Source organism: Chlamydotis macqueenii, chromosome 8, assembly GCF_036417535.1.
Source record: "Chlamydotis macqueenii isolate bChlMac1 chromosome 8, bChlMac1.mat, whole genome shotgun sequence".
NCBI classification, from domain to species: domain Eukaryota; kingdom Metazoa; phylum Chordata; class Aves; order Otidiformes; family Otididae; genus Chlamydotis; species Chlamydotis macqueenii.
The window spans coordinates 34,071,222-34,091,170 of record NC_141563.1 but is presented as its reverse complement, the minus strand read 5'-3'; the positions used below and the strand labels follow the sequence as shown (position 1 = coordinate 34,091,170).

Here is a 19,949-nt window from a genome sequence, read left to right as displayed (position 1 = left end):
GGAAGGAAAAAATACAAATTTATTAGTTTTTTTTTTTTTTTTTTTTTTTTTTTAAATAAAGTGGTTTCAAGCAAGCCCCTGAAGTAATTTGAATTGTCTGAAGAACTTTTCTTACTGGTACAAAAAACATTGATACTGTTTTCCACACTGAATTGAAAAAAGTTTTATATTCCTTCAAGTTCAGGAAAAAAACCAGCTGTGGTACTAAAACAAATAGATTAGAAAATTCTTTTGACATAATAAATAATATTTATATACATTTTACTGTAAATTGATTCCTCAGAGAGGGCAAAATTTCAAAGTGTGTGTGTAGAGACTTCATTAGCAAGACATTGTTTAGGTAAATGTCTTTTCTGTCTCTGATGCTTGACATCTAACTGTAATAACTTAATAAATAACAGCAGTTAAAACTGGTTTATGATGTGGGAAAACATTATTTCCTTTCAAAGTCACATTAGTCTCTATTCACGTCTACAGCATTTTATAATCAGGAAGAACAAAATTCTGCTGGCGTACTGGTGTAAATTCAGAATAGTTTTTCACCAATTACTCTACGTCTACAAAGCAAATGTGGCCAAAAGTCTTCTGTGGGAGACCTGGTGGCACGGCAGTAGTCACCTTCTGGGAGTAACGCTGCCCGTAAGGTTAGCCCAGTGAGTACAGGGGGTGTAAGGAGGACATTGGTCTTCAACAGTTAAGATGAGATTCTGTAAGTCTTTCCTTCTGTGAGATTTCACTGACAGAGTGTATGTTCCTGACTCAAAACCACAAGGGCTTGTTTGGTTTAAAACGGAAAAAAAAAATCTGCTCATTTTGGAGAAAACCCCTGGCCCTCTCTCCATTTGGTTTTGCTGATCCCTGAAGCTGCCTCAGCATTTAGTAACGTAATACTTACTTACACATAATTTATATTTTATGCTAATGATATGAGGGCTAGCATCTTGCCCTAACTGCTTTCTATTAGCGTTGGTCTGAAAGGACACATTTAAACTTCTAAAATGATAATTATTATACAAGTAATGACACTGATACAACTTTAAGCCAATGAGTTGGAAAATGGTATCTCCTCATTAGTAAAATCAAAGTCCATACAAGCTTAGTCAATAGATTAACAGGCAAATTAGTTCCTAAAATCAAATTAAGCTTGTGACAGTAAAGACTTCTGCAGAATAAACATGTATGAAAACAAATAACTAGTAATACTCATCACTTAGACACATAAATTTGAGTGTTTTTTTTAATTTGCACTATGAAAATCACAGTAACTAAATAGATATTTCACCATATCATTACTGACATTTTTCTGTTTGTTTCAAATCAACTTTTCTTTTATTTATGATGTTCTGAAACAAGAACACTGCTTTTCCTTAGCTCTGTGAAGCCAAATACGAAACGTTTTTTTCCTTCTACCTCCACTATGTTGCCTCTCAGAAAACTACCTGGTAAGTAATTCCATGATGAACATTGGAAAAATCTAATTATTCAAAAACCTGAATGGCAAAAAATGGATTCTAAGTAGTCTGGTCACTCTTCTTAAACTTCACTAATACATGCATGGTAAACTGAAAAATAATCTGAAACCTCACTTTGGCTGAGTTACGTACGGTAAGCCTCATTCCTACAGTTCGATCCAGACAGCCAGCCTGCTCTATCAGCCATCAGTGGCACTTTGCAGCTGGGTGTTATCCGTTTACAATTACTCCAAGTTGGGAACTTCAAAAAATACACACTGATCTTTGCAAGAAACAACATTTTGCACTGTATGGGTGCAGCGCTTAATACGATCTTTGTTTATACTTGAGGAAATAGTACTGTAGTGTTGGGATAACACCTTGACTTGTACTGGAAATAGAATAAAATACCTGAATTATTCTATCAGCTGTTGTATTACTGCTTAGGATTTTGAAAGCATCCATGAAGAGTGGACAAAGCAGGGAAGCTCTGCCTTCTGTGAGGTACCTCTTTCAAGTATCGGGCCTGGCACAGGACTCCGCAGGGGCGGTTACACCCCGCCGACGCCGGAGCTGCAGAGACGGTAAGATGGGAGCCCAGTGCGCTCGTCTGAGATGCAAAACATGGGACTGGACAGATCAGCTTTCCCCTCCCTGCAGCAGCCCCCGCTCAGGCCCCTGACGCTAGGCGTGCTCTGCCTGTGCCAGTACCGCTCAGGGGACGGCACCTCGCATTGAAATACCAGCCAGGGCAGAGATTTCTCAGCACCGGGAAGGCCCCAAGCCTACTCTCTACAGAAATATGACTAACACAAATAAGATCACTCAGTGCCAAAGCTCCCCTTTCGACTTCCCTAATTTACTGCAGTTAATCTTTAGGCAAAACTCAGCACTACATTTCGTCTCTCTTGCAGACATGCTGACTCGTCAGCTTCTCTTCCAGTGTTATAATAAGTCAAATACACTCTAATCATCATCACGAACACTTCTAACACTGCTGTTCCTCAATCTAGCTATACCTAAATATAGTTCAACCTCAACCAGCTAGGCCACACTTAGATATCTGGTTAGCCAAAACAAAGCTTTATTCCTGAGCCATGTTTATTAATGGGAACGCCTTGATAACCCAGATCTATTTCTCCATCCCTCATGATGTTCAGATAATGATGTTGGCTTTATTATCTCTTACAGACTATTTATTCTACAGTGAGATATGTTGCCAATAAACAGTTGGCATTACTGCAAACAGTTGTCTTAAATGACATTAAAGTCCACATTGGGAAACATAAAAATATCACGGTGAGTGAAATCGTGTTATTATTGTTTGGCTTTCCATCAGTTTTATCAAGAAAATGCCCTAGAGAACATGAGAAGTTACTGGAAGTCCTTCAGTTGCATTACATGCCGTTTCAGCAGAAGACAGTAACCACAGCTGCAGGCTCCGGGCTCAGAGAGGGAAAGCCTGGGTGGAGAAATGGTGACATCTACGGGTTCCTCACTCCCTCGGCCACACCGCCTCGCACATTCATCGAGCAACGTGCAAGGTGTAGTTTGGGTTGCTTTCATCTTTGAGAAATTAAAATAGAGAAAATTAAATGTATATTTGATGATGACATGGCAACATAAAATAAGCTAGAAAATATGGGCACGTGTTAATTTAAGAAATAAATGTTCATCTTTGAGAAGTCAGAAAACAGTACTTCAAAGGATAAAAACTTCAAAGCACTCTATAACTTCAAAGCACTGCACCAACATTAATAAACACTTAGGATAGGTCTGTGAGGTAGAAAAAAATTCCCTTTTTTAATGCTTGTGTAAACAGGGCACAGAGATTAAGTGACTTGCCCAAGGACACAAGTTAGTAGCAAAACTGAGGTTGCACGTCAGAAATAACTGGCTGAAGCCTCCTTTCTCAGTCCAGCTACAGCTGGGTTAAAACTGTGAGCAGACGCTCCCTCTGTGGACACTTACTCAGCAGAGGCCAAAACCGAGATGTGTCCTCTCGGTAGCATCACCTGCCCTTTTAAAGCCTGATCTAATCTCTACCTAATCTCCGTTCTTTTCAGTTTATATCCTCCCACAAAGTGAGTGCTGAGTATACCTAGAGCTAGCAGAGTTAAGGGAATCTTACATACACAGAGTCTTACTTCTATGTTTAACAATTATATCAGAGCTTAAGTGGTCTACATGAAGATTTTCAGTATTTCTATGCCACCACAATCTACTCACTTCAGGCTTCTTGACAACACACTGAATTAAAATACAATCAGCACACTAAAGCGTGAAGTTTCCCTGATGGCACTATTGAAGATATTTGACAAAGAAGACAGAAGCAAAACCCATCATATTCTTACCAAAATAACCTAATAAGGAACAGTTCTTGGATACATGGAGCTAAAGAAGCCAGCAGAAAAAATATCACCTTATGCCCCTCAGACAACAAACCAATGTAAAAGACAACAAAGAAGGCCAAAGATTTGCCTCTTCCTCTCTCCAATTTATTTCTTTTCTTAGATCTTTAGTAACATCAAATTTTGCCATTCTTATTTTTAATGAAGAGCTTCCTGGTGATTCCACGCGTTTGCGGCGTTTGTGGTCTCACGCACTAAATTAAAGGAGAAGAGGTGTGGAACTTAAATATTTTTTCCTTCTCTAAAACATTTATATGTCAAATAAATGGAGTTACTAAGTTAAAAAGCCATAAACAAAAAGCATGCTTCAAATAGCCTATTCTGACTCTCTTCTCAACTGTTCAGGTTTTTAATATTTTTGTGAAGTCATTGCTGGAACAAAGGCTTAATTCTAAAAGTAGTTAAAATGCTAATTAAAAAATGAAGGCTTTTAAAACAGAATTTCTGAAAATGAATCCATACAACTAGCTTCCACAATTTTATTGTCAATTGTGATTCTTGTTTTAAGACAGAATTTCCTCATAAGTCACATACTTGTAATGAAGAACTTCTTATAAAAAATGCATAATTATATTTTGAAGACTGATTTGCACCTAGTAACAAGTAATTTGCTGAATATTATTTTCCCAAAGTAAAGTGCCACAAAGAGATGCTGCCTGCATATATTGTTCAAATGTTCCTCCTCAAGGCCAGTCAGGAGTACTGCACCCTTTCATTTGTACAGTTTACTACTAAGATTTCTGTATTCTGCACCCTAGGAAATCGCTGCCATTCTTACAGACTCTTAAAGAACATCACAATTGCTGTTTTTAAATTTTTCAGGAGTTCCAAAAACTCCTGTGCTGTTTATATTAATGATACTTCTCGGCACTCACGTTACATTTTCCACTGCTAGAACTCAAAACTTTCCTGTGTGGGTAATCAAGTCTTGCTATCTCTGTGTGGCATAGGAACAATAATAATGATGACATAATGATCTTATTTCACCAACTTTAGGTAAGGACTATTGATTTACTCAAGACACAGACAGATCTTCAGTACTTTGTTAAGTCAAATCTGAAGACTAAATAATGTGCAGATCACAGACTGAGTCACTGGCAGATCCGGGAACACAATTCAGACCTCCTGACTCCCTACAATAAACCATAGGTTTCCATGTTATGTGTTAACAATCATTAACTAAATTACAAAGGTTTTGCTATTCTTGGTGTAGTGCCCTTCTTTGCATTTCAGAAGAATTAGTGGGCTCTTAAATTGGCTGTCAAATTTGCTGACTTGGTAACTGGCTGCCTTTCAAAATATATATTAAAAGTCTTGCCTTTCCTGGATATTTCTTCAATAATTTTTTCTTTTAATAAAACGAGCTTTGCAATCTTACATATAAAACTAAAGTCAACAGAAAAAAATTAAAAATCTTATCAGTCGCATTGTACATGCTCTTAAAGAAAATACATGCAAAGGCAGCAGGACCCAACAAGAAGGGCGCTGAGCTAAGAAACGGATGGCAAAATTTCCCATTTGCTTAAATAAGGTGAAGCTTTCAGCTTTTCAGCTCATTTTACTTCCAGCTCTTACAGAACTCTGTAATCTCAGTTCCTCTCTCAATTGGTTTCAAAACATGTAGATGATTATTATTTTATATCCTTCTCTCCACAAGGAATTTTAACACCAGTAAGTTAAATTAATTACAGCTAGATTCAAAGGTCCTACAACCATCCTGAAGTTTATACATACTCACAGATTTGAAGCTCTATTTAATTATACTTTAAATGTTGCATACTGAATCACACGCCCTGATCCACCACCTCATGTAAAAGAATTAAGTTCCAGACAGACTCCAGGTTACGGCAGGAATGACAAGCTAATTAGCCTTTAAGTGAAATATACTTCATAGACCGAAGTTGTAACTCATATTAGAAAGGCTGGATCACTTTTCATAACTAGCTGCTTATACAGTTCATTTTTATCTAGGTCTTCATGTTTTCCTTTCATTACATTATAGGGCTTTCACCTGTGTAGCTGGCAGTGCGTACTCTTTCATTTAAGATCATACAAGGTATGTAATCATGGCAACAGTAACTATGCCGTGAATTTCCTTTCGTCATGTTTAATAGACGGGTCATTTAGGCACCTACAAATAACAGGCTGGCCAGAGGAACAGAGGAACTCGATAAACCAGTATCTTCTATTCAGATATCAGATTCACAAAAGCATTTTTTTTTCTCCCTAACTATCCGTAGAAAAATCCTGGAAGAAGCCTTCCAAGTGGAATACCTTTATATATCACAGATTTTTGTTTTGTTACTGAACTTCACTTGTTGCTAAGGAAGAACAGAGAAGATCAAAGGACTTCTAACAACTAGAAAACCAAAGGTGAGGGAGTTTTGATTGCCTTCACATTCTTTAAAGATTTATCAATGAACTACAACGGCTGCTGGTTCATAGTTCTGTGAAAAGAATGTGTGAAATGATGTGATCCTGCTTTGCTATTTCGTATTTCACTTCAGACATCAAAAAATAGCTCAATTCACGTTTTGATTATCAACACGATAATGCATTCAACTGTCCTGTTTACAAATCCATATGCAATTGAAGTCCTAAGGACTAAAAGAGAAGAGCTAGTAGAAGGCATAAACAACCCAGATTATCTTCTGAACTGGCTGACAGACAATGGTATTTTTACCCCAGAAAAAAAGATGGTCATGAGTTTCTACAGGACACGAACAGAAAAGAACTCTCGCGTTTTAGACATGCTGATTTCTCAAGGTGAACGAGCCTGCAGGCTCTTTTTTTATCCATGCTTAAAGCAAGTGGAACCAAAACTTTATAGCAAGATGAGAAAATACATCAGTGAGGTAAATGAAAGCATTGGAGATGCTAGAAGACAATTGGTAGGGTATTTACTCGAAAAAGACAAGGTTTGGTTTGAAAATAGCAGTGAACGGCACCAGGGAAAAAAAGACAGTCCTCGAAGAAAAAAGCAAGAATGGGCTGCTAAGAAGAAAGGAGAAGAAACTCAACTTTCAAGAGCAGCAAAACCTAGAAAAGATCACGCTGATGTTGGCATCTTTGATGCAGTTGCTAAAGGCTATCTCTCTGAGTTAGAGAAGACATTGGAAGATAATGATATTAATGCACCGAACTCTTCTAGTGAAACACTTCTGCACGTTGCGGTCGCTAACGGGCATCTAACGATAATGGAATATTTAATCAGCAAAGGTGCAAAGATAGATGTGAAGGACAAGAAAGGAAGAACACCACTGCACAGGGCTGCTGAGAAAGGCCATGGTGATGCAGTGAAAGTGCTTCTCCAATGCGGTGCTTATATGTACAGTTTGGATACGGAAGGCAAGACACCGCTTCATTTGGCTGCACAGAGTAACCACAGCCACATAGTGAAGATGCTCCTGAAAGAAGAGGCAAAACGCTACAGGAACCAGCACAGCTTTTTGCACATGGCAGCTCTTAAAGATGACAGCAATCTGGCAAAAATGCTTTTAAAGGCTGGGGCCTCCATTGATGGAAAGGATGAAAGAGGACAGACTGCTCTCAGTTATGCTGTTTCTCAGGGATCTGAAAATACTGCAAAAGTACTGCTGGAAGCTGGAGCCAGTGTTGATTCCAACGTGGCGGAAAGAGCCTTCAACAGCAACCACCCATCCATCTTCAAAATACTACTAGAATATTCTAAAGATTTGTCGTCTGACATAATGGAGTCAGCTCTTTTTAGAGCTGTAGAGAAAAATCTGCACGGTATTGTAGCAGCTTTAATTGAGAGAGGTACGGATATAAACACCTACAATGAAATGCAGTACACTCCTTTACTCCTGGCATGTGAAACAGGCAAAGCTGAATCAGCAGAAGTTCTAATCGAAAAGGGAGCAAACTTTGGAATACGGACTCCTGCTTCAGAGACGGCTTTGCATTTGGCAGTTCAAGCTGGGGCTGCTTCCATCGCAAACCTGCTTCTGCGCAAAGGGATGGAAGTTAACCTTACGAATCAAGCCGGTGAAACCCCACTCCATGTCGCTGCACTTCACAATAAAGGAGCATCAGTTGGCCTTTTAGTTAACGCTGGGGCCAAAATTAACGCTGTCACTAAAGAGTTTGTTACTCCCTTGCATATTGCAAGTCAAAAAGGTAACACTGATGTTGCCCAACAGCTGTTGTACCACAAAGCAAACGTTAATGTTAAGGACAAGCACTCAAAATCACCTTTACATTTTGCTGCTGAAAGGGGAGACAAAACAATGGTAGAGATGCTTCTGAATGCTAATGCTGACCCCAACGCACAAGATAAGGAGAAAAAGACTCCTCTGCACACTGCAGCTGTGAGAGGACATCTCGGTGTCGTGAAAGTTCTGTTAGCTAAAAAAGGAAGATCTGGAGCTAAGGACATGGACGGATGTACTCCGATGCACTACGCAGCCATGAAAGGCAACACAGATCTCGTAAAAATTCTTCTGACCTCAGGGAAAAATAAAAATATTGACGACAGAAACATTTGGAGAAAGACTGCACTGCATATTGCAGCGGAATATGGACACAGCGACGTGATAAATCTATTTCTGAGCTCCGGGGCAGCCATTAATGCCTCAGACAGCAGCAGGGATACTCCACTGCATTGTGCGTGCAAGGCTGGTCATTTTAGTGCTACAAATTCTCTCGTAAACTGGTCACAAGGAGAAAAAGCAAATTTACTAGCTGCTAATAGTCTCAAAAAGACCCCACTGCAAGTAGCAGAATTTTGTAAAACAGAAAATCAGGCTCAAATTGTAACACTTTTGAAAAAGAAAATGTTAATAACAAAATGAAGATGTAAAGCAAAAAAATTTAAATGCAGAATTCTCATTTAATGTAGTTTGGATAGTGCTGTTGCCCAGTATGATTGAGAATTATGTTAGGGCCGGCAGAATTAAGTTAGCAATCAAAGGCAGCCATGGAAAAGGGTCTTTAAGACACGGTTAAACTTCTAAGTATCAACTAGTCTTCTGCATCTCTCACAAATCTCATACTTGGAACCTATTTTAAAAGCACCAGTCTTAAACACATTGTATATGACCTCCTCTAGTATAAATCAAGACTTTTGAAAAAAAAAAGTTAGAAAATAACTTTTCATATATCTGTGAATATTAGCCTGTATGATTAACATAGTTAAGCATTGTTTGGTAAAATCATATTTTTAAAAAGCCAGGGCAATATAGTATTAGCTTAATTTACGCTGATTGCACTATTGCTTTCTGAGCTAACTGGAAAGCAGAAGCCACCTCCCTGCAAATTTACTAGCGTGGGGTTGCTCTAATCTAGATTTACTAGACCCACTCCCCACGCTAATAAATTCTATCAAGAGGCTTGGTATAAGCCAACCAGAGGAGCAGCGTGCGCCCAAAACTTTGCTAACACAACCATGTTGTTTTCAGGACACTGCTATGTGCTACACTGACATTCAGTACGGGGCTGGACCCTCTTTAGAGGGATTTCTGTGTTATACCCTACGACACGGCATTGACAGACCACGAGACTATAACAATGATTATTCTTTCTACCTTTCATCATACTATTTGTCCAGCTTTTGCATTTTTAAGTATAGATGATGAAAATTATCATATTTGTTGTTTATTAATTTCACTTTCAAATAAATTCCAGCACAAAGATGAAATGTTCAGAATAAAAAGGTTGCAACAGAGTTTTATTGGTTCGAAATATTTGTACTGTCACCTCTTAAAACAGAAACACTTCTTTGAGTCGACGAAAGGTTCTTTGTGGTAATTTTCTATATAATGACAGTCAGCCCTCACAGTTCTTCACACTTTCAGTGTACAATTAGACGCCCAGTTACCACGAAGGGACAAATACTTCTTGAGAAATGAAACACAGATTTAAGAACACGGGTGGATAAAACCGCGACTTTTATAGCCACATTACACAACACCCTGCTGCTGTCATCTTCTAGGGGAGGGTAAAGACACTTGGGAGCGCACAGAGGGGGACAACCCCGACACCCGCAGCACCATGCACCCAAATCCCATCCCTCTTCGGTCACACTTCCAACGGGCCCGGCCTCACCGCGGCCCTCAGGCGCGGCTCCCCGCTCGGGGCCCTCCCAGCCCGCAGCCCGCGGCAGCAGCGGGCACGGCGGCCCGGGGCGGGCTTCCGCCTCCCTCTGTCGCCTCTCACTCTCCCCCCCTCAGCCCCCGCGCTCTCCCATCCCCGCCTGACACTCGCCCCTTTCCCCTTCAGCTCGTCCCTGGGACGCCGCCCCCCGCCTCAGGGCCCGGCTCGCCCTCGGCCGCCCCCTGCGCGCCCCGCCTACCCCCGGCGCCATCTCTCCGCCTCCGCCCCGGCTTCGCCTCAGGGCGCAGCCGCTTCACTGAGGGCTGCTGCGCACGCGCCGCTCCTCCCCCGCGCATGCTCGGTCGCCGGCGCGGCGCTCCCCGCCCTTTCTCGCGAGATCGGCGGGGCCGGTGTCATGGCGGCCGAGGAGCTGGAAGTGGACATCGAGGGGGACTCGGCAACCGTGCCTGGAGAGGCGGTGGCGGGGTGAGCGAGGGCCGTACTGCCGGCTGGCAGCTCTGCCGCTCCGGGGAGCGCGTCCCTGCCTCGCTGAGGGCAGGGTTTGTGTGGCCGCGGCGGCCGGGGTTTGCGTGAGGGGGCGACGAGCGGGGGAGCGTCCCCTTCGCTGAGGGGGCTGCCCGGGCACGGCCGCACTCGCCCGGAACCCCGGCCGCCGCCGGTGCTTCCCGCCGCCGGGAGCCTCGGGGGAGAGACCTTGGAGTCTCATTGAGGGCCCAGAGGTGGGGGGGGGGCGCCAATGTTGAGGATCATCGCGGGGAGAAATCATTAAAATGAAATCAGTGAAGCGTGGGGAATGCAGAACTGCTGTTATCGGATCCTGCGGCACGCGAACTAAGGGTACTTGGTGGTGAGACAGCTTTAAAATACACAGACAGAAGGTGCTGCGTTGTGTAACTGGTAGTGAACTTGTAGGGGCGGACAGGTCTGAAAAACTGAACATGGGGAGGGTCAGAAAACTCGCTCAAGAAATTGACAGGTAAGGGATCTGTGAACAGGTGCTGAAGCGAATGGGCAGCAATTCTTGCACTACACATCTAGCAACTGAGAGAGCATGAGAGCATTGTGCCGGAGACCGTGGCTGGGCCTGTGTGCTGGCCGGGAGCGGCATCTGCCGCTGCCACTGTTGGAGGCAGAGTGCTGGGCAAAGGGACTGTTGATCCGACCCGTTTCTCGGTGGGCTCCAAAAGAAGCAGGAGTTACATTAGTTTCCGGCTGTACACGAGGATTTGTCTTTACCTGTAAGTAGGTGTTTGAACTGCTATCACAAAGCAGTTTGGAATAGTAGGTGGATTTAGTTTTAGTAGTATTGCAAGGCATATAGGGCTAATTAGTCTTTAGAAAAGTGCGAATGCTCTGGAATCAAAGAATGACCAAAAAAAATTACATTAATTTATAAGGAGATTTTATGCTGCACTAAAATAGAAGAAAGGTGATCAATTATGTTGATCAGTGACAGATTTCTAACAGTAATAAGTTACTTACAGAAAAGATCAAGTGTAGCCTGGATGAAGTCCATAGGAGCACTAACGATCCTGTATGATAGGGTTCTATTCAACCTTGTGTAAGTAGGAGCTTTCCTTGGGAGGAAAACATTTTTTTCTTTAGAAGGGAGAGATTTTTCTTTATGGGGGGAAAGATATAGAAATGTTAAGTGGAGATGATAGAACTCAGTGACACTTTTACATTTAAAAATAGAGGGTTTTCATTGTCTATAAAACTGCCTTCTTTCATTTATGTGTATTTTGCATGGTACCTCTTGCTTTGTCTTTCTGGATGTGAGTTTTTACTGTTCAGGGTTGCACTGATATGTCGTACAGTCTGCAGTGAGATAGATGAGGAGTTACTACAGAGTTTACTAAAAAAGGTGACTTACTGAGGGAGATTTATACTATGTCTAATGGAATATTATAAGAAAGTAACATTATCTAATAGTCTGCAATATATTTTTTAATTTTAGTATTTAATTCGATCATCTGTTAAAGTTTTTATTATTTACTGCACATTATTTTCCACTCTTACAGTATTCATTTTGTTTTATTATGTTTGCGTTGTTTTGAACACTGGAATCTTTTTCAGAGATCATGAAAACACAGCATCAGGCTTGCTGCAGGATCACTATCTTGATTCATCTTGGAGAACTGATAACAATCTCGTAAGTATTTTTAAAATGTGTGATACTTCTAGCAAGGTTGTCAGAACTTCACTTTTCTCTGTTCTCTCCCCTCCATGTACGTGCTCTTTTAGGTTTTTAAACAGTGTTTTTTGCTTACTTTTAGAAACTGTTGTATATTGAATCTTGATACTCAAGTAACAGTGTGACAGAATTCAAATATTAAAATGTATTTGTATTGTTTGCAGCCATGGACATTGGACAGCAGCATAAGTGAAGAGAACAGGGCTGTCATTGAGAAAATGTTGCTGGAAGAAGAGTATCCTTTTGCTGATCTGCTTATATGTTTTCCTGTATGACAACAGAAAGCTTCCTGTTTCCAAAGGCACTGGACAAATCTTTTCTTGTTAAGGTGACTGAAGTACTGTCATCTTGTAGGGAGATTGCAGAAATCAAGGAGGACCACTGAATGAATCATGTAGCTACCTGGAGCTTCCTCCGATGCTTCTGATTCTTCAGAAAATTACTCCAAAGCTTGTTGGATTCAGGCTGGCGCTGGCACCAAAAATAGCAATATTCATCCCTGCTTCAGCTGCTTGTTCAGTGCCACCTCCGGCATCGTGCTGATGCAGCTATTTGTGCGACTTCACAGAGAACCTGATCAAACAGCTGATCTGGCTAAAAATAGCTAGTTCGTTCTCCTGAACTGTTCTTCCCTTGGACTGGTTTGCTGTCTGATTTTGTCTGGCTGTGTTCATACTTCTGCCAGCATATGAGATTAAAAGGGGAAGGAACAGCTGCTGCTTTTCTTCCTTCTTTTTTTTTTTTAGCTTTTTAAAGCAGTGTTGACTTAAATAATCTTACCAGTAGTAGTGTTTCTGGCATAAATTGACCTCACAGACTAGGTAGGATATAGCAATAGTAATCATAGGCTAATTTATTTTCATAATTTTTTTTGTAATTGACTGCAGTAATATACAGTAATAGAGGAACAAGAAAAAAAAGCAATTAAAGTTTTTCTAATAGAATTAATTATTGAGGCTTACTTTGAAAAAAAGTATCAGTACAATGAAAATTCCTTTAGTATGTTTTTAAGTAAAAAAAAGAAAAATGCTGTAGTAGAAACAGGATACCTACCTAGTTTGCTGCATGTAAAGTGAACATGGGCTTCAGAAGTCAAATGTCGCTTCCTCCTGTAGTAAATTAGTAGGAGTCTGAAATTGTGTGTATTTCAGTTTTGAAAGCAGTGCAGTACTTGTTTCTACAGCTGAATCATTATGAGCTACTATAATTTATGTGATCATTAGTATTCTCACATGTACAAGTATCTACTCTGATGCTTTGAAAACTTACTTAGTAACTATTTCAGATATTATTTATCTAATAAATCACTTTCTGAAAAAATATGGCTCAATCAAAAGGAAGTGGAGAAAAGATCTATGAAAAGGTAAGCGATGTTCTGGGAAGAATTCTCAGTTAGATGAGAAGAAATGAAAAGGCTTTTCAAAATAAGGTTATTTGCTGAGATATGCAACAGCATCACAATTACTAATTTTTATTTTCACTTTGTTTTTTATTTGCAGCCCACATAAGAAAACTGGAAAAGTCATGTACGTACATTTTAATGATCGGGTTGCATTTTTAAGTGTGGCATCTGATTTTTGTTAAGTTCCTGGACACTATTTAAAAAAAAAGTTACAGTTCCTTTTGTTTGGCTGTACAAAATTATTTTAGAGACCATTCAACGCAAAGAAATATCGTGTGTAATAGTAGGCCTGTAGTAAACTAGTTTGTTTTTTGTGGCGCAATGGTCCTTATGAAAAAAACCCTGTTAATTCTAGTTGTCCTTCTTGCTTGAACTTTTCTATTTGCTGCTTCTGTGTATTTCTGTACTGTTAGTTACTGATGAATGTTGTGTTGCCTTGAATCTTCCTGTGTGATGGAGAAGCTGACGTGATTCTCAGTATTTTATTTATCGGCCACATTCATGTTTAAAACAATACTTTGAGTTTTACAGAAGATGGGGAGTAGTCCTCCTGTCAGAAGTTGTCTTCAGTTACCGCGATTTGAGAATGCATGTTTTTAAGAAAGGACTGACTTCTGCTTCCTGTTTTCCTAGGGTGCGATCACCTACGAAATCAGCTAGCTACTCATTAAAGTGGACATCAGAAGAAAAAGAATTGTTTGAACAAGGACTGGTAAGTTTGTTTATATATATACTATTTTGAGTGGAAATCACTAGTTTATCTTAAATAACAAAACAACAATAAATATAAATGAGCATGTTATATTTATCTGCTTCTGCTTTTGATGTGTTAAAAATAATTGGCATCTACTAATGATAAATCAGATTTATATTGATGAATCCCCTAAAATGGTTTTGTTCATCTGAGGCTGATTACAATTTGAGATCACGACGTAGCTCAAATATGCAGCTTTATGAATTGTACAGTCATAATGCTGTAGTTAAGTACAGGAGATGCAGCGTGTGCTTAAGGCAAATCAGCTAATAATGTGAAATCCCTTAGCTGCTGTTGTAAGGTCTTTAGAGATTACACGGTTATGCAGGGCTGAATGTTTGCTTTGCCAAGTACAAATTCATTTCAGTAGGATTCCTTGGGTTAGTATTTTACAGTGTGCCTGAATTGGATGAAGATGATCCTCTAGTTAAGAATAGCAATAACTTACTGTTGCATGCAGCTTTCTTCTTGGGAGAATATGTGTAGCGAGGTTCTTTACCATCAGTTTGCTGTACTGTTTGTGCGTTTGTAACAAATAATTGAGGTTTTTAAACGCCTCTTTGTACATAAAGTGCAATGTTTGGAATGTTAGAGTTCAGGTAACGTAAATGTTCTTTGTTGTACTAGCTGAAATTTGGCCGCCGGTGGACGAAAATCGCCAAGTTGATTGGAAGTCGTACTGTTCTACAAGTAAAGAGCTACGCTCGGCAGTATTTTAAGAACAAGGTAAATGGAGTATCTCTGTAGTTAGCAAAACGGCTGTTTGACAAGTATGCTCTTGTACATGGAGCTTGATTAAAAGTATGTGCTCTATTTATTCGCATATTCAGAGAAGCGGAATACGCTTATTTGCAGATTTAAATATGAAGTCAGACCTGATTTCAAATTCCTAGAATGACTTCAGTATTTTCATTCCTAGTATAACTAAATAATAAATGCAGTATAATTATAGTCTCTTGTGCTGTTGGATATTAGCCTGAAAATACTTGTTTTCCACTATACAGCTCTTTCAGCTGTGTATTTTAGTTTTAGCTTTAGCGCCATTTGAGACTTCACAGGGCATTTAAGAAGAAATAACTGCTGTCTGTTTTTTAAATGGAAATACATGTTAATTTACACTTGGGCTAGAAGTATACCTATAATGCTGCGTAAACATGAATTGCAATTGATTAAAACATACTAAAAGGGTAAGAAGAGGAAGAAAAACTTAAGAATATCTGCTGTTCAATGAAAATAGTTCTGACTATTTGGGTGGCAGAGGGGATTGTTTCGTTTTTCCCTCCTAAAAGTGTTGTTTTATTTTCCTAAGGCAAAAAATGGTGATTCTGAAAAAGAAGAGCAAAGTCAGTGTGGCAGCAGTCTTCCCGTTGAAGATGGGATACGGGTAGAAGCATGGTCGTCTGGAAATTTGAGAGGCCGTGCAGACCCCAATCTAAATGCAGTGAAAATTGAAAAGCTGTCAGATGATGAAGAAGTAGACATAACTGATGACGTGGATGAACTGCTTTCTCCTCCCTTCCATCAAGAAACTGGAAAATCTGAATTACCTGTTATTTCAAAAAGTCCAGTTGAAGAAACGAAAGGAATGGAACGCATTCTTTCATCTGTTGGACACAGTTCTGCGATTCCGTTATCTAAAGAAGATCCTCAACATAACAAGCAAGATACAGTGGATGCATTAGTATTTCCAGGTGTTGCAGCAACATGTTCTCAGCACCTGAACGGTGATAAATCTGTGAATTTAAATTACCAGCAATACAATAATTTTATTGAGAAAGCTGACCGAGGCACACTAGTAACATCTCCTGGTACTAGACAAGTAACTGATCAGGAGCTTAATGAGGAACAGAGAGACCTGGCCGATAATGGATTGCTTTTTCCTTCTCCCTGCCAAGTGGATGAAGATCATCAAGAAGAAGCAGCGGAGCTTAAGCCACCTGATCAAGAAGTGGAGGTTGACAGAAGCATCATTCTGGAAGAAGAAAAGCAAGCTATTCCTGAATTTTTTGAAGGGCGCCAAGCCAAAACACCAGAGCGTTATTTGAAAATTAGGAATTATATTTTGGATCAATGGTAAGATGCATTAATTTCATTTACTGAAATAAGTGATTGAGATGACTCATGTACTGCTTTGTTGTAGTTAAAATACTACGTAGTACCAATAGCTTACTCTTAATCGGAAAAGAGTAAAATTAATGTTATGGTAGCATTATAAAGATTGCCAGTGAACAGCACTCATTATTAATGCTTCTTTCACATCTTCCCAGTTGTTTGTTTCTTTGAGTTTTTTTCTGGCATTCTGGAAGCTAAGCAATGAAAAGTCTCTGAAGTATTATGAAAATGGGTGCCCTGTATCAGAACAAGCTGCATCCATTTGGGTCCCATTCTTTTCTTCCAGTTTTTGTCATCCTATATGTAAGAATGCATATCTGGTTTTAATAAATGGTTCCTCAAAATAACTGATGAAATTAATTCCGTAATGAAGTCCGTAGTATTGTACTATTGCTGTTACAGAAAGGCAGGTAGGAGAAATAGTGCAAATAATGCTGACCAAAAAAATACTTCCAATTAAGAATCAATTTGGAGTCGTGCTTGTACACTTGGATATTTTATATTCCATCTCCAAAGAACCAGTTTAAGGAACCTTAGTGATTTGTGGAAGCAGGCTCAAAATACAGTTTGTTCTGTTAATACTTTTGTTTGATGTGCTTGTTGCGTTGGTTAGCTTGCTTTTAAGCAGAAAGAATTTCTGAGTTTAACTCTGTTCTCATTGAGTTATCCTGTGTATTGACAGCTTATTCTAGTTGCGAAGAAACTCTAAAATTCCGTACCAGAGAAGCGTTGAACTGAAACAATTCAGTAACAGTTTAAAAGCGAGTAATAAGTGCATAGAGAGTGAAAACAGGCTTATTTATTGCACCAGGGAAGCCTGTGATTATCTGAGCTATTTAGACCAATCTAATGCAGACATCTTTATATCAGTTTGACAGTATCAGTTCATTGCTTCCTGGTACCAGTTGTGTTGAAGAGTTTGTTTTAATGCATGGAACATAAGTTTCACTCTGCATCAGTATTAATGTGTTATACAATGTGGTATACTTGATTTTAGGGAGAGATGTAAACCCAAATACCTGAATAAGACTTCAGTACGTCCAGGCCTTAAGAACTGCGGTGATGTTAACTGCATCGGACGGATCCACACGTACTTGGAGTTAATAGGAGCAATTAACTTTGGCTGTGGTAAAGATATTTTTATTGGAATAAATTCAGAACTTAAATTCTAATCAGTTCTTGCTGAACACATCTATTGTCGACTGGCAGCTTTTTTAATTAAAATGAGTGTTTTCATGTGAAGGGTAAACATTAACACTAGCATATGTGTCTTTAAAAGAAGAGCCTTAAGTTCACTTTTTTGAAGCACGGATGACTGCAATTAATTGGGATCAAGCATCCGTGTGGATAATCTTCCGACTTCTCTGTACTCTTAATGTTCTAAATAGTAACTGTTACCTTTGAGTTCTGTAGAAGAGAATCGTTGTTTGGACTATGTTTAGGATAGTCCTGTTACAACCTACATGGCCGTAGCCTATTTTGGTATCAATATTGAAGCACTGCTTAATGTTTGGGTGTACAGCTCCCACACGGAAGGATACGAGTTAATCCTTACTAGGAGGGACCTTCAGAGCAATTGTCTCTCACGAGCTTTGAAACTTAGAGGAGTTTGTAACCTACTTACAGGATTATGAATTTTTGGTTTTATACAAGACCTTCTCTTTTTTTTTTTTTCTTCTCTTTTTTTCCCCCATCCCTTACGTTTACTGCACACCAGCTGGTGGGGTCAGTTTTTTGTTTTGTGCTTTTCTGTGTATTGGCTTTTTTTTTTTCCGATAATCTGCTGTATCTGAAATTCTGCACTCCTCCTACCTAAGACAGAATTCAAGTTATTGGGTTTTTTTCCCATATTGAATTATAACTATTTCCTAAATTAAAAAAAAAAAAAAAAAAGTGTTCATCCTCAGGGCTAGTTTTTAAAAGATTCAAATGTTTAAATTAGGTGATATGTTAACAGTATGTATACAGCTGTAAGTTACTGTTGGTGTCCTCTCTCTGGAGTGGGTGGTCCAAAGCTGAAGTCACCTAGGAGAGGAGGAGTGGCCTGCAGATACATTTTGTCTGAAATAATTTAAGGAAGGAGGTTTTCCTGTCTTAAAAATGCTGCGTAGTGGGAGAGGGCTATATAATTAGTAATATGACCATCAAGAGATGCCTTTTCACTGGGGGAGTTTTCTGTTGCTTTTTTTCTTTATGGCATTTGTTGTTACTGCTTATCTGTGTAATTCTTGGCTCTGTACCAGAAATGAGTGGCTTCCTACTTTACTGAAGTACAATGTATCTCTCTTCTGTGTCCTGTAGAACAGGCTGTCTATAACCGACCCCAACCAGCTGATAAAACACGGTCCAAAGAAGGCAAAGACACAGTGGAAGCGTACCAGCTTGCTCAGCGCTTGCAATCCATGGTACGTTTTGGTGAAGGTGGTGGGGGCAGCAAAAAACATTCAGAATGGAGAACGTCTTTTCAATTTTCATTGTCAAACAAGGTCATCTCAGGAAATTTCGTTGCTTGTTCAGATGGCAGTTTCATTGGAATGCCGTGTAGTTCAACTGTCAGTCTAAGTACAAGTTCTGCTATGTGGCAGGCATCTGCCCTAACTTCTTCTATCTTACACATCTGATTTATGTACAGGTACTTCACCGGGATTGTGCTTCAGTCTTTTCCCTGCAGCCCCAACCCCTTCCTCCCCACCCCTCCACAATTTATTAGCCAGAAAACAGCAGAGTGTTTTGGTAGTGTGTGGTTAAGTTGCTTGTGTTTTAACCGTTAAGTATACTGGGTATATGATATGTCTTACTGAGAGTTATATTATAACTCATTGATAACTACATGAATTACCAAGGCTTGCCAGATTTAATTTTCATATCCACATTTAATGTAGCATTTTTTAAACACTTCATAGCAAAATAAATCAGTTGATAAGAGGAAAACTAAATCAATCCCAATAAAAAAATAAATTGACATATAAAGAACGGTAGCATACACTAGATGTAAACATACTGGTTTTATAGCTTTTTGTGTTGTCTGAGTTATAATTCAGAGCTGGATAATAACGCACCGTTGCTGTCAGAGATGTTGATGATTCATGGAGCATCAGCCAGGTGTTAATGCTTTACAGCCTTAAAAACTGCAAACTTCACTGCTGATATTTCATGATAGACTGTGAACTGCTTAATTCTTCTCTTTTCTGGAAATACGTCACAGTGTTAGTAACATTCATGTGGCAGTAACCTTTTGTACTACGTTCGTCTGGATGATTAAATGAAGTAAATGCAGTTTTTTTCAGGAGCATAATCCTTCTCTCATGTTGATTTGCTTGCTGCAGCGTACAAGGAGACGGCGAGTGCGAGACCCTTGGGGAAACTGGTGTGATGCAAAAGATTTGGAAGGGCAGACGTTTGAGGTAACTCTTCTGTGGGTTAAACTTTCCTTACAGAATTAATTCTTGCTAATTGCTAGCAGGTGGTGTTGCATCAGATATACAAGCGAAACAGTTGTGGAAGAGGTACTTAACCTCTCTTTGTGGAAGCAATAATTTGAAAATAACGT

General features: G+C 39.6%; 3 protein-coding genes across 10 annotated transcripts in view; 2 read left to right on the top strand and 1 right to left on the bottom strand.

Moving 5' to 3' along the window:
- FGGY (FGGY carbohydrate kinase domain containing) overlaps positions 1-10,213 on the bottom strand; it is a 302,075-nt gene extending 291,862 nt beyond the window's left edge. Inside the window, exon 1 of the mRNA XM_086753837.1 lies at positions 10,176-10,213. The gene's annotated coding sequence lies outside the window, so the exon portion shown is untranslated. The remainder of the gene's footprint in view (positions 1-10,175) is intronic.
- LOC104478879 (CARD- and ANK-domain containing inflammasome adapter protein) lies at positions 6,415-8,676 on the top strand. Its single transcript, XM_010119371.2, has one exon. It carries the CDS (start codon positions 6,415-6,417, stop codon positions 8,674-8,676), a length of 2,262 nt encoding a protein of 753 aa, XP_010117673.2.
- A 115-nt stretch (positions 10,214-10,328) lies between the features above and the next one.
- The window catches only part of MYSM1 (Myb like, SWIRM and MPN domains 1), a 24,819-nt gene continuing 15,198 nt past the window's right edge, over positions 10,329-19,949 (top strand). For 7 of the 8 annotated variants that reach the window (XR_015259146.1, XM_086752958.1, XM_086752961.1 and 4 more), the window contains exons 1-11: positions 10,329-10,402; positions 12,014-12,089; positions 12,296-12,366; positions 13,417-13,494; positions 13,631-13,657; positions 14,167-14,245; positions 14,915-15,013; positions 15,597-16,360; positions 17,397-17,527; positions 18,701-18,804; positions 19,726-19,803. Coding sequence is in view for 7 of the 8 variants with exons in the window: in XM_086752958.1 (XP_086609084.1) it covers positions 10,332-10,402; positions 12,014-12,089; positions 12,296-12,366; positions 13,417-13,494; positions 13,631-13,657; positions 14,167-14,245; positions 14,915-15,013; positions 15,597-16,360; positions 17,397-17,527; positions 18,701-18,804; positions 19,726-19,803 (1,578 nt within the window). In the remaining variant the exon portion in view is untranslated. Of the gene's footprint in view, positions 10,403-10,765; positions 10,785-12,013; positions 12,090-12,295; positions 12,367-13,416; positions 13,495-13,630; positions 13,658-14,166; positions 14,246-14,914; positions 15,014-15,596; positions 16,361-17,396; positions 17,528-18,700; positions 18,805-19,725; positions 19,804-19,949 lie in introns of those variants that run through there. The other variant, XM_086752962.1, reaches the window with a different exon arrangement.